General features: G+C 37.4%; 4 protein-coding genes and 1 non-coding gene across 5 annotated transcripts; 3 read left to right on the top strand and 2 right to left on the bottom strand.

Moving 5' to 3' along the window:
- Positions 1 to 966: 966 nt before the first annotated feature.
- On the bottom strand, positions 967 to 2,885 carry EV154DRAFT_542538 (threonine synthase). The gene is made up of 2 exons (XM_051604525.1): positions 2,265 to 2,885; positions 967 to 2,199 (listed from the first exon to the last, which is right to left on the bottom strand). The coding sequence occupies exons 1-2, from the start codon at positions 2,729 to 2,731 to the stop codon at positions 1,074 to 1,076; spliced, it is 1,593 nt and encodes a 530-aa protein (XP_051460583.1). The 5' UTR covers positions 2,732 to 2,885; the 3' UTR covers positions 967 to 1,073.
- A 360-nt stretch (positions 2,886 to 3,245) lies between these two features.
- EV154DRAFT_t30 lies at positions 3,246 to 3,328 on the top strand. The gene has a single exon. It is a non-coding gene; the product is annotated as a tRNA-Leu (tRNA).
- A 518-nt stretch (positions 3,329 to 3,846) lies between these two features.
- On the bottom strand, positions 3,847 to 5,594 carry EV154DRAFT_499530 (HotDog domain-containing protein). Its single transcript, XM_051600487.1, has 4 exons — positions 5,415 to 5,594; positions 4,954 to 5,358; positions 4,137 to 4,895; positions 3,847 to 4,069 (listed from the first exon to the last, which is right to left on the bottom strand). Exons 1-4 carry the CDS (start codon positions 5,554 to 5,556, stop codon positions 3,996 to 3,998), a joined length of 1,380 nt encoding a protein of 459 aa, XP_051460584.1. The 5' UTR covers positions 5,557 to 5,594; the 3' UTR covers positions 3,847 to 3,995.
- Positions 5,595 to 6,964: 1,370 nt separating this feature from the next.
- Positions 6,965 to 11,660, top strand: EV154DRAFT_549360 (uncharacterized protein; the record flags this gene model as incomplete). The annotated part of the gene is made up of 12 exons (XM_051604864.1): positions 6,965 to 7,025; positions 7,575 to 8,401; positions 8,463 to 8,603; positions 8,663 to 8,718; positions 8,795 to 8,840; positions 8,891 to 9,175; positions 9,241 to 9,427; positions 9,492 to 9,620; positions 9,684 to 10,255; positions 10,324 to 10,476; positions 10,534 to 10,651; positions 10,711 to 11,660. The coding sequence occupies 12 exons, from the start codon at positions 6,965 to 6,967 to the stop codon at positions 11,658 to 11,660; spliced, it is 3,525 nt and encodes a 1,174-aa protein (XP_051460585.1).
- Positions 11,661 to 12,255: 595 nt separating this feature from the next.
- On the top strand, positions 12,256 to 13,856 carry EV154DRAFT_600289 (uncharacterized protein). The gene is made up of 3 exons (XM_051607161.1): positions 12,256 to 12,453; positions 12,523 to 12,593; positions 12,652 to 13,856. The coding sequence occupies exons 1-3, from the start codon at positions 12,327 to 12,329 to the stop codon at positions 13,777 to 13,779; spliced, it is 1,326 nt and encodes a 441-aa protein (XP_051460586.1). The 5' UTR covers positions 12,256 to 12,326; the 3' UTR covers positions 13,780 to 13,856.
- The last annotated feature ends 44 nt before the right edge of the window (positions 13,857 to 13,900 follow it).

Raw genomic sequence — 13,900 nt, forward strand, 5'->3', positions numbered from 1 at the left:
TACTTAACTAATTGGGAATTTATCTTTGGTTGTCACTTGAGTGGGATTGATTAAGGGGAAAAAATGAACATATATAAATTTATTCACGTGCATTGTTGTTGAGTAGATGTTAGCTATCGCTTCTTTTTCTTTTCTTTTTTTCTCAGTGAATAGACATAAAGAATCTAGCGCATAATAGGAATTACTGAAGGAGTTAGGAAAAAGTACTAGCTATCGCCATAAAGGACCCAACTAGAAATAGCATATTATGGGCTTGACCTGTAGATCGCATGATTATGACAGTATAAGCCAGACAATGCGACCAAAAACAAAGCTAAAATATAGAATGTTAATTATACTCACAAGTTATTTGACACATAAGTTATTTTTGAATATAGATTGCAGAGTAAACAAAGTGTAGAAATACTCCTTGCATCCCCACGTGCGGTTGGACTCACGTATACAGCGACATGAACTAGACCCTATTATTTAATGAGAAGAGGGGTAAAGTCTAGAGACGTAATGCATACATCTCTTTTTTTTACTTAGACGCGTTAGCTTTGCCTTATTTTCTTTATCAATTACACAATACGAAGCGAGAGGAGGTCGATAGATGTCCTGAAGCTCGATTATTACGAAAAACATGAAGAAATTGTCTTAGATAGGAAGGATTGCAAAATATTAACATGGATTGAATCAAGTATCCAGAAATAATCATCTGACTTAGACTATTTTTCTCTTACAAAGCATTATATGCACACTGAAAATGTAACAAGCACAAACTATATAGATTTTCAATCTAACAAGCTGATAAAGTTACTAATGTGGCCCATACCACTGAAACTATTTATGTGGTATGCTGTGTTAATTTTGACAGGTGCCAGCTTTTATTTATAGACCCGTCGTTTTCATGCAACAGGATTTGGGTAAAAAAAAACTATCATATATACCATTTTTATCCACTAAAAAAAAACGAAAACAATACATAGTGTTGCAATAATTTATTAAGGAAAAACAATCTATGATATGAATGAAAATTGTGGTTTTGAAAAATGTAGTTTGTGAGGTGAAGGATGGAATAATTTTACAGAAATTTAGAAGGAGATACCTTCTTCGCGTAATTCCTTTTCAATAACTTGGATGATTAATTGAGGATCGGCGCGCTCAACATGAGTAACTCTGCGTTCCTTATTTAATAAACCATGGAATTCAGTAGGTAAGACGTCTTTTTCAAAGTTGAACCCAGCAACACTGTTAAGTGAGTTTTCAACAGCTTCAGAAAATTTGGCAGGATGAGCAGTAGCTAAACAGATAAGAACATCAGGTCCAGAAGGATAAGTCTTGAGGTTTTCGCGTTGGATATATTCTTCGGCAGCGGCAACACCGACAGCAGTATGGGGATCAAGGACATAAGGTGTTTGAGCTGTATTCTTAGGTTCGTAGAAGGCACGAATAGCAGCAGAGGTCTCTACATCTGTAACACGGGCAGCATCGAAAATTTCACGAGCCTTTAAAACAGCTTTATCAGCTACACGGAAAACGCCTTCCTCCTTGAGCTCTTTCATCCAACCATTAACAGTTTGACCTGCTTTGTCACATAACTCTTCCGCGTTACCTTCTGATGGGCCGGTTTCACGGGCAAGATACCACAACAAGCGTTCAAAATTGGAGGAGACTAAAATGTCCATAGCAGGAGACAAGGTTGCCTTCACGCCACCATCTTCACCTGTTTGCTTTTCATAGGCTTGAGAAGCAAAGAAACGGTAAAGGATGTCGTTTTCGTTAGTGGCAATCAACAACTTGTTAGTGGGGAGACCCATGCGGTAAGCATAATAACCGGCCAAGACATCACCAAAGTTACCAGTAGGAACAGAAAAATCGAAATTGATTTTATCAGCTTCGGCGGAAGCGGGATCGATATTTAAAGAGCGTAAAAGAGAGAAGTAAGCTTGGAAATAATAAACAGTTTGTGCCAAGATACGAGCCCAATTGATGGAATTGACAGCACCCAAATGATGACGAGTGTTAAACTCCTTGTTTCCGAACAAGTTCTTGACAATATCTTGACAGTCATCAAAAGTGCCTTCAACAGATAAGTTGTGCACGTTCTTATCCAAAACAGTGGTCATTTGGGCTTCTTGAATAGGACTGACACGGCCGTTGGGGTGGAGAATAAAAACAGACACATTTTTCTTACCGCGAAGACCGTAGATAGCAGCACTGAATTGTAAGAGGATATTAGCATATTGCACAATTTCTAAAATTAAATAAATGTTGCATCTTACCTGCCGGTATCACCGGAAGTAGCACCGACGACAGTTAAACGATGAGTTTGTCCACCAGCTGGCTCTTTGCTATTTTTACGTTCCAAAAAGTATTCAAAGAGGTTACCAACAAATTGAAGAGCAACATCCTTGAAGGCAAAAGTGGGACCATGGAATAATTCCAAGATATAGAGTCCATCACGCACCTTAAAGAGAGGGGTAACGTCCTCAGCACGGAAAGTGGAGTAAGAACTTTCAACAAGCTTGGTGAGATCAGCACGAGGAATTTGTGAATCGTCGATGTACAAGGATAAGATCTCGACGGCTAACTGTTGGAAAGAATACTGAGACCAAGCTTGGCGCCAGTTAGTAGGCAAACTAGGAATTTCCTGAGGAATAAAAAGACCTCCATCAGGTCCTAAACCGGTCATAACGGCTTCCTCAAAAGTGTAGTTTTTGGCTTGACCACGAGTTGATCTGTAGAGCATATTGCAAAGAAAGTTGGATATCTAAAAGAAAAATAAACGAAAGCTATCAAGATTTCTTTTTTCTATAAACAAAGTTTTGAAGGGGATTTCGGTTTTTTAATTGGTGAATGAATTTAGCAGATGTTGTGACTCATTTTTTATCGTAAATTCTAGCACTGGGTAACTGGAATTTTCTATTCTTTTTTTTTATAAATTAAACCAATCAATCCATTGGTTTTCAATGTCTGAGGAAAGTTAATTCCAAATAGTGCTAAAAAATTACATTTGTATTCATGGCAAATTCACTCGCTGAGATAGCTAAATAGGATAACAGCAACTAATTATATTTTGTGTTTCGCTGCAAGAGAAAGCCCATTGTGTAAATTACATAAAGTTCGGAGAAGTAATCCTAAGGCAGCCACTGTAACATTTTTTCCCCGAAACGCTACAGGTCACGTGTTAACACGTGAATATCACGTGATTGCGTTTATTTGCTTGTAGAATATATATTATTTTAAAATTATTGTTTCGTACAGCTGATTTGGCCGAGTTGGTCTAAGGCGCCGCACTCAAGTTGCGGTCTCGCAAGAGGCGTGAGTTCGAATCTCACAGTCAGCATTTTTTTTTACTTTCTGAGGGAAAACGTTGGACGTTGATAGGCAGTTGTCAATATGCTTGTTATCTGTTCTTAAACTGCTTTTTTTTTTCTCTTTTAGTTTACTTTAAATGGTATAATCCGATAAGAGTATCCCCGACTCTTATGTTAGACACTATCACGAAATTGGCACACGATCGAATATTCTTTCCGTTATCGATTTTTGCAAATGAAATAATATTAACCTTAATGATATAATTGTGTCATGCCCAACTGTCAGGGTTCTCCTGGATTGGGAAAGTTTGTACCATAGGACTGATATTAAACCATTGGTTACTTTTAGATATACACATTTTACACGCACATAAAAAACTCTACTCGGCTAACAAATTTTTTTCAGCCTTCAAATGTGTAGAGTACTGAGTTGGTTTTTTTATTTATTTTTTTGATCACTGGTGATAAACTTTAAATCCAGTGAATACCAGTTTTTCCCGTTTTTGCCCGCACTTCAATATGCAGAATTTTTTTGAATTAAATATTATTTGTGGTTATGAAAAAATATTTATTTAAATGGATGTGATGGTGTTTAAATAAAAATGAAATATTGTAATGAAAATAATATAGATAATGAAATGTCAGGAGAATTAAAATAAAAAAGGCTGTCTATGAGGGTATTTATCTTGTCAGAATTTAGTTGCTGTTATTACACATCAGACTTAACAACTGAGTCTTTGCTTCATCGCCGTGTTCGCGTCTTCTCTTGCCTATTGAAGAAAAAGGTTAATAAAAAAATCATGTGTAACATTTTTAGTATTTGTCATTCTATATTACCTTCAATATATTTCATACTCTCGGAATATGTTCTTGGCAAGATTTGACGAAGAGGCTTCTCCTTGGAAGCAAGGGAGAAATGGAATGTGTTGGTAAGATCAGTGGTACCGGTTTCAACATCAGTGACTTCAGCAGTGACACTGACCTGGAACGTCTTGCTGGGTTCACCTTGAGAATAAATAATTTGAGAATGCAAGTTTAACAAGGAGCCAACAGGAACAGGCTTTTTGAATACAATTTCATCCAATGATAAAAGACTGACTTGAGACTTTGCAAAGACAGAACCAGTAGCATGAGCAAGCTCGTAAGCACGTCTCATTAAGTAACCACCAAATACCTTGTTGTGAATATTACGATCCTGAGGTTGCATTAAGAAAACACTTTGCATTGTCATATCTTCCATCCAAACAGCATTTTCAGGAGCGACTTCCTTGTCAGAATATTTCATATAGATGTCATGAAGAGTCAAACGCTCATCGGCAGTAGGGGGAGCTTTATTGAGAGCAGACTCACCTGCAAGTCGCTTACGTGATTTACAATCTTGAGCATATTCAGAAATCTTCTTTTCTTCGTCGTTCCGAGTAATAAGGGGGTTGACACGTACAGATTTTCCTGTGGCGGAATCTACCGCTACCATTGTAATACGAGCAAACAAAACTGTGTTAGGAGTAGGCTTAGCAATGAAATCGTTGGGGGGAAATTCGGAGGATTCGACAGTAGCGGGATCATATTGGGGGATAGTCTCCAATTTGACAAAAACTGTAGGGTATTAATTATTAGTAATGCACAAAGTTAATTAAATTTTGTACTATTTTACCTTCCATACTGCTTTTACCGACATAGGCAACATGGCCAGATAATTTGAAATCTTCAACAGTGTTAGGCATGAGTAATTCCATACGATCAACGCTAGCTGTGACAACGGTAAGAGGAGGGCTGTCAACAAAGGTATCCATGTGCTTGTAAGAGATTGCGCCAGCCAATGCATCCAAATCTTCAAGAATCTTTCCAATTCTGACTTTTCCACCTGTGGTAATGTATTCATCCAACAAGGTAGGGGATGATTTAAACGGCAGGTATTCTTCCATATAACTGTCAGACATGGTCTTGTTTACAGAAGCGTGTTGATATTGGGTAGATGAGACATTTAGAGGTCTCTTGTTTTCTTTTTCAAGAATCTTATCCATCCAAAAAGCAACAGGACGAACAGTATATAACTTATCTAAGGTAACGATTGAGTATTTATTGACATCAGTGTGTGTTATGTGGTATACTTACTGGTAGCTTGGAAAGATTCTTCACTAGCTTCAATTAAGGAAGCTTGCGCACCACGGATTTGACGAGTGCAAGTGGCCAAACTGGCACTTTGCTTGGTGATATTACGAAGGGCTGAAGATTGCTTAAGAAGAGAGCGCAACATTTTTGGTTTTAATAATAGATAAGTTGAAAAAAAAAAAAATAGAATTGAAGAAAATATGCCATTATTTATATGATTGGAGTGAAAATGGGTTAGTTGCCTTCTATGTCTCAGCCTCGGAGAGGAATCGGTTCGATTATATCAAACTTCTTTAAATGGAAAGTGCTCCGCAAGGACAATGGATTAGGCCAATAAAAAGAATTTAAGAGCAAGTTTATCTTGATGCTTGTGCCTATCAATATAAACTCAATACTTCTCCGCCAATCAAATTTTACATGTTGATTTGCCATTTTAAGTGTAGAGAAACAAATTGAACGTTATCGTAGGGTCCATCCGGAGTTTGATAGTCAAAAAAAATTTTTTTGAGCAGTAAAATATTTGCAAATGACCAATGACTTTTTTTCATAAACTTAAGTCGTCCCGGATAACCCCAGTGGTTTGGAACATTGTTTCATAGAATTTGTAAAGCAATTTGGATTTTTGGCTGGGGATCTTCCAACATGTCACATATACAGCTAAAAATGTTTTTAGATTAATGTTTGCCCTGGACATTTCTGGAACATCATTTAAAAGTCCTTTTGCGGCTAAAAAGTCTGTTTTCCGCAAGCAGACAGACTCAAGCTGGGAGATCTACGAAACATTCGCTAGCATTTTTGTACCATGTACTTTTCTTACAAACTTTGCGGATGTATTGAGTATACTTGTATTGTCTACTTTAGTCAGAGTCGATAGATAAAGTAACAGAAGTTCTGCAAGATTCATTTCAGTTTTTTTTAAGAAAAAAGGGCGGATTATTTAAACGCAGTTTGCTCTTATCCGATGTACCTTTATGGAGAAACACTTTAAAGTGTTCGCCAGCAGTTTTATCATTTTTTTTAATCTAGGATTTATGTAAAAAAGGTACATTAGTGTTTTACAATAGTAAATGCTAATAAAAATTATAGAGGGTAAGCAGTACGCTCTTAAAGTTTCTATGGCAAAAAGGTCCAATTAAAACGCAGCCTACTCTTATCGGATGCCTTTTATGTATGAGAAAATCATTAAAGTGTTGTCATTTTTTGTTTTAAATAGAGGTCTTATTAAATCGGGCATCTGTAAAGGAGGTGCTATGCACTATTTTCATAAATTATTCGGGACTGTTTTCTTTGCTTTTAAATTTGAAACCGTGACTTTTATCTCTATTTTTTATGATTATCTGTTACTTCAAAATAAAATAAAATGGACTTTTTCCTTTATCGAACGCAGAAAAGCAAACATCTTCCCTAATGTTCTTTTTAATCATACCAAGAATGACAAAAAATGGTTTATAAAAGGCTCCTGGTTCTATTTTTGAAAGCGCCACTGTGGATCAAAATCATACTTCAGCATCTCCGCTGCGGATGCCTTAGATTGATTTTTTACTGCTTCAAAAATGAAAAATCGTACCTTTCCTTTTTTGAACGAAATATGGCTTCCAAAGAATGAAGAACCAAGTATAATTGTCCTGAAAGGTGCACCAATATTCGCGCCAATATAATTGATATAACATTTGGGGGGAAGGGTAATAGGCTTCAGTGGCCAACTGACTTTCTTCTATATCTTATGCCCTATCAATAAGCAATGATAGGCTTTAATACTGTGGGTGGTTCTATTAATATGCAACGTTCAATTTCCTACCAAAAAATGGCATCTACTTTAATTGATTAGAAAATAATTCATCATTGTGTTAAAGTAATTTATCTGTACTTCGCACGAAACAGAATTACTTTGATACTTTTTTTTTCCAAATAAAGGATCGTTAAAGTACGCTAATATGGCGTAAGTCATCCAGCTCTTCGATTTTTTTCTTATTCTGACGTACAAATGATTAAAAAAAAAATTTCCTAAAAAAGAATAGGACGTACTACTAAATTCAAACAAACAAGAAAATATGACGAGGGAAGTATATTAGTTTGAGAAAAAAAAAAAAAAAAAAGAGAAAGCCATATTTCTTTTTCTTTTCTTTTTTTTATAAATTAATTTCGCATAAATGGCTGACATAGTTAAATACAATGAGGCATCTCCACAAGCCGTAGATCCTCATGCGGCAGCACAAACGTCAGAGTCACAGCAAGAGCCTGGCTATGAAATGCAAGAGGCTCCCGCTGAAGAAATAGAACGTCAGAAAGAAAATGTGAAGGAAATTAACAAGATCGAAAAAAAATATGACGCAACTGATGAGGACAACAAAAAAATGGAGGAAAAAATGGAAAAGGCTCCTGGTAATACATTGGATGCTTCTGGTAATGTTCATGCAAACGTAAAAGATGCAACTGATCATCACAAAGAGCCATTCGTGTTACCTGATCATAACAACCCTCATGCAAAAATGTGGTCCAATAATCCTAATGATAACTTTGCCGATCAATGGAAGCCTACAGCTTTGCCCAAGGAAGAGCAAGTTGGAAATGCAAATGCTCCAAATCCACAAGACCATTTGGAACACCGTCAGCAAGCTAATCATCGACCACTTGGTGAGCAACCCATCGAATTTAATAATACCTTCGAATCAACTATGACCGAATTGAGAAATATCTTTAATACTACTGATGAGGGAGCTCCAATTAACGAAGACCACAAATCGAAACTGAATAATCCTACACCATTGATGCCCGTCCAACCCGACGAATTAATCAAAAATTTACAGATCAAAGCAATTAAATATATCTTGGTGGCATGCTGTATCTGTTATGCTTTTGGAAAATTTAATTTCGGGTATATATCTGGATTATGCATGATCGGTATATGCTCATGGGCATACTGGAACTTGGGTAGAATTACCTCTAGAGGTCTCGAGTGGCAGTTGGAAAAGCAAGAGAGTATGAAGACTGTATGTATAAGTTTACTTTACTTTACCATAAAAAGCACCCAATAACCCTATAGATATATAGTTATACACTTCAGAGGGTGAGTCTGTAGAATGGCTCAACTTTATGGTCGAAAAGATCTGGCGTAGTGTCGATCCTGAATTCTTTGCTATTATCGAAGATCTTTTGGAGGATACTATTCAAAGTGTCGCACCAAGCTTTATTGTAAGTTAATCATTAGCTAAACATATCTGCAGAGGATATATACTAATTTATCAATTTAGAAAGCCGTAAAAGTATCTGACTTTGACATTGGAGTGCAAGCACCCCGCATTCAAATGTAAGAATCATCGGAATACCAAACAATTAGTTTATCTTTCACGCGTCATTATGTGCTAATATAACAATTCTAATAGGATTCGCGTATTTCCACCATTGCCAGGCCAACCCGAAGAAAGTATTGTGAGTAGTAATTAATCAATATTTAATGCCTTAGCTTACATTTTTCTCAGTTTGGTGAAGCATCGTTCAGTTTTCACGCACATCCTGTCGCTTCTTTGGTCACCAACCGTAGCCCTAGATCAACTCCGCCCGGTTTAGCTATCCGCTTTCAGACAGCAATCAATGCACCTTTGGAAGTCAAGGCAGAACTAACAGCACTCTCAGGCAAAGTACGCTTCAAGATTCTAACGTCTCCCGAGTTACCATTTATTTCCAAAGCAACAATCGCCTTTACAAGCGTTCCAAAGATCGAAACCGGTGTCATGCCTTTATCCAAGCACTTGAATATTATGAATGTAAATTTGCTTATTCCTGCTTTTTTATTTATTAATCTGCTTACTAACAAGCATTTACACTTTAGCTTCCTACCATCAAAACATTAGTCAATGAGGGTGTCAAGCTTGGTTTCGCTGATTTGGTAGATCCTAAGAGTATGACAATTGATATTAAGGCTTTAATGGGTGCCTTTGATCAAGATACCAATGCTATCGGTGTTGTCAAAGTAGAAGTTAGAGGTGCAACCAGAGATAGCTCTATCAAATTACAAGGTATGATGATAGCAATAACAATTCCCATATAAAGTTCCCCCAATAATACTTATACATTATTTAGATATGGAAGACTCATATGCCACATTGTCATTGAGCACTCAACCCAAAAAGAGTTCTTCGAGTACCCGCGTCTTGACCAACGACAAGGATCCTGAATGGGATGAAAATCTTTATGTTTTAGTCTACAAAGGTGATTTAGAAAGGTGAAAAAGATAGATAACACTATTAACATGTTAAATTCATTTTTTTACAGACGATATTGTTTCCGAAACCAAGGTAGATGTCAAGGTATGGGATGCCGATAAGGTCAAGTTTGATGATATGTGGGGATCCATTTCAATGTCCGTCAGAGATATTGTTGAAGGAAAGTTAGATAAGCTTGGTAATGTATCCAGTTGGTGCCAACAAGAGAGAGTTGTTTTCGACGGCTGGACTCCCATTGATGGTAAAAGTGAAGACAAAAGCAAAGTCAGGCTGAATATGAAGATGAGTTTCCATCCCAAATATCCCACGCCCAATATGGATATCTTTAGCGGTGATGCCATCAACCAAAAGACCAAATCTGACAAGGGTAAAGAAAAGATTCGCAAACAACACAGTGAATTTTTGGATGTTCCTGTTGCACCCGAACATAATAATGGTATCATTTCTGTTACCATCCACCAAGCAGTCGATCTTGAAATTGGAGATCCTCAAGTCTTGCCTACCGATGAAAAGTTTAGACATCCCTATAGTCCCGACAAAGTCGTCAGCCCTTATGCTGTACTCTATATTAATGATAACAAGGTCTATCAAACCCGTACAAAATTGAGAAATCCTAGTCCCGTAAGCCAGATAAGGAAGAAAATTTATGAAGAAAAGCGAATATTAACTTTTTTGTTTTATCTTGATAGCATTGGAACGCAATCACTGAGCATTTTGTCAAAGATATCGATAGCGTTGTGCTTCGTTTATCTATCAAGACATCCGTAGATTTGGAACGTGATCCCGTCTTGGGTACTAAAACTTTACATTTGAAGGAACTTTTCGAGGATCAAGATAGCAAGGTAAAAAGAAAATTTTGTTTGACAAACTAAAAATTAACCTTTTTGTTTATGTGACAGTTTAAAGAGTTCCAGAAATGGATTCCACTCGCTAATGGTATTGGTTTTGGTAAATTTTTACTGACAGTCAAATACAAACCTGTCAAGTTGACATTACCTCGCGAATTACAAGGATCAGGTAAGAAGAATTACGTTATGTCTTATTTAAATATATATCGAGCTAACCTTTCCATGTAGATGTCGGCACACTCGTTATCGAAAGACTTAGTCTTACCAACTTGAAGGAACCTTTTAGTGATAATTATATTAATTCTACAAAAGCCACCTTGGCTTTGAACGTCGACCCTGTTATTCTCAAGCGTCTCAAGGCGAAGGATATCTCTCAGCAACGTTCGTTGGAAGAAAGAATAGCCCAGCAAGAAGGCAATGTTACTGCACACCCAAAGACAGGACCTTATGGCTGGTACGAACAACATCTCTATTTCCCATTAACGATGCGTTATCGTACTGCTATATACGTCCATATCAATCAAGGTACACTCACCTCTACAAAATCAACAGGCCGTTTCTGGTTGAAGCATATTTTGGATAACGAATGGCAAGATGTGGTTGTCGGCTTGCATGAGCATATGAGTGAGAAAAGCAAGGACGCTAACCGTAACGAAAACCCATGGCCTATCGAAGGGCCATATGGCCAAGTCGTCTTACGTATGAAAATAGTACCCGGATTCTCTCCAGTGCATACGCATTTGAAATCGTATAATCAAGATATGGTCGGTGCGGACCCTTTCTACGATGATGCGCTTAAAATCAAAGCACAGAAATGGATCAAAGAACAAAGCAATAGCGATGGCGATGGCGATTCTTCTGGCAAACAAAGCGAAGGATTCGATTACAATCTCCAGGCTGCTGTCGATGAAGAAAGAAGCAAGATGTATGACAGTGAAGGCGAAGAATTGCATGAGAGAAGAAAATCTAGCTTATCTTCTGAATACGGGGACGGTATGGATGATACAGAAATCGAAGCTGATATGATGAACCAATCAAAGGATCATAAGATTAGTAAACATCGTGCTGTTCGTAAGTTTTCCATGGGTGTTGACAAAGTCAAACAAAAGGTTGAAGTGATGAGAGAAGGGTTTAATTCAGATACCAGGGCCGGTCGTTCTGTTACCAAAGAAGTGTAGTCACAAATTGCCACCTAACCATGACCTCAAATTACGTATTATGAAACAACTTTGCGCAACTTTAATCCATAACGGCTGATATTTTTTTTCCAAACCCCAGTTTACGTTTTTCCCCGCAAAAATAATAAATAAAATTGTAGTGAAAATAACAGCGAAAATGATGCATTTTTAATATAACAACCAGGCTAGTTTGAAAATAATTAATTTAATGGAGCTTGATAAAACATACCAAAAAAAAAAAAAAAGCTTGGTGCGGTGTAACCGAACATAAATGCATGAAAAGGAGCCCTCCTTGTTTAAATGAGTTTCGGGCTGACATTTACTTTTTCTGCTGGACAAACAAATTAAGTTCTCGATTATAAGACATGTTTCAAATCGACAGGCGTAAGCTGGCTAAAATATTTGGCATACCAGAATAAAGATGTTTGTTAGTAAGTTTTATACTTGAACATGGTCTAGAGATTCAGTGATATGATGTGCACAACAGTTTGAGTACAAGCTCATGCTTAGCTTTTATTTGACATAGATGACCATCTGGATGGCTAAAATTACGCAATCTCGGACCTCTAAATGGAGGCTAAAAAAAATCTTTTTAAATAGAAAGCAAGTTTTTCTACACGTTTTTTTTTTGTTTTGACTTTTTCATATCTATTTATCTAATCAAACATGTTGTCTGTACGCACACGCCTTGCTTCTATTACTAAACGTTCATTTGCTACTGTTACGGAAGCTGCCAAGCCCGACCAAAAATTTAAGGTTGTTGTTGTTGGTGGTGGCCCAGGTGGTCTTTCAGGTAGGAAAAAAAAAAAGGTCGATACGTGATTAATTGTACAAAAGAGATTAACAAAATCTTGCAATTTAGTTTCTTCCACTGTTTCCAAATTATTAGGCAAGAACCAAGTTGCTGTCATTGAACCTTCAAGCAAACATTACGTAAGTTTAAATAATATCTGGTGAAATTGCATGATAAACTTATTGAAATATAAATTAGTATCAACCTTTATGGACATACGTTGGTGGTGGACTCAAGAATTTCAATGAGTCTGTTAAACCTATGGCTGAAGTCATGCCCAGTGATGCCGAATGGATCCAAGATAAGGTTACCGAATTCGATCCTGACAACAATACAGTTAAGCTCGCTGATGGACAAGTGGTTGGATATGACTATTTGGTGGTTGCAGCTGGTATTCAAATCAACTGGGATAAAGTGAAAGGTTTAAAGCAGGCTCTTGGTAAGGACGGTGTGACCTCCAATTATGATGCTGATAGTGTTCAAAAGACATACAAATTCCTTCAAGAATTCAAGGGAGGTAACGCACTCTTCACCTTCCCTAACTCTCCTCTCAAGTGTCCTGGTGCCCCCACTAAAATGACTTTCTTGGCCGAAGAGGCTTTCCGTCTTTCTGGTGTCCGTGATAAGACTAACGTTATCTATAATACTGCTGGTGGTAAAATCTTTGGTGTTGATCATTATGGCCGTGTTCTTCAAAAATTGGCTGATGAGCGTAACATCAAGTTGAACTTTCAACATGAATTGATTGAAATTGATGCCGACAACCATCAAGCAGTCTTCAAGAATAACGCCAACAATGGCGAGATCTCATCTTTTGAATACGACTTTATTCATGTTGCACCACCTCAAGGACCTCCTACCTTTATCAAAGAAAGTAAGTTGGCTGATGCAGTTGGTTGGGTCGATGTGAATAAGGATACACTCCGTCACAACAAGTATAAAAATGTGTTTGCTCTTGGTGATTGCTCTTCTCTCCCTACTTCCAAGACCGCAGCTGCCATTACGGCCGAATCTGGTGTATTGAAGCATAACTTGATTGCTGATATTCAAGGTAAGAAGGTGGAGCAAGCAGTGTATGATGGTTACACAAGTTGTCCCTTGATTGTTGGCCGTAACGAATTGATCTTGGCTGAATTCTCTGGCTACACCGGCCAACCTCTTGAAACTTTCCCCGTAGATCAACGTGGTATTAGTCGTGTCTCCCAATTCTTGAACAAGGAAGTCATTCCTGCTATTTACTGGAACGGCTTATTAAAGGGTACTTGGACTGGACCTGGTCTTTTCCGTCGTATGCTTGATCCCCTTCGTCCCAAGCGTGATAACTAAAAAAACTATATATTCTCTCTATCCCTTACATTCCCACATCATAATATTAAATAAAAAATCAAAGCCTTTATATTTTTATTCCACTGAGCTGGTTTGGAAAGATGAGATAAAAGAGATTTTG

This window comes from Mucor mucedo (assembly GCF_025094135.1).
Source record: "Mucor mucedo strain NRRL 3635 chromosome Unknown EV154scaffold_19, whole genome shotgun sequence".
Taxonomy (NCBI): Eukaryota; Fungi; Mucoromycota; class Mucoromycetes; order Mucorales; family Mucoraceae; genus Mucor; species Mucor mucedo.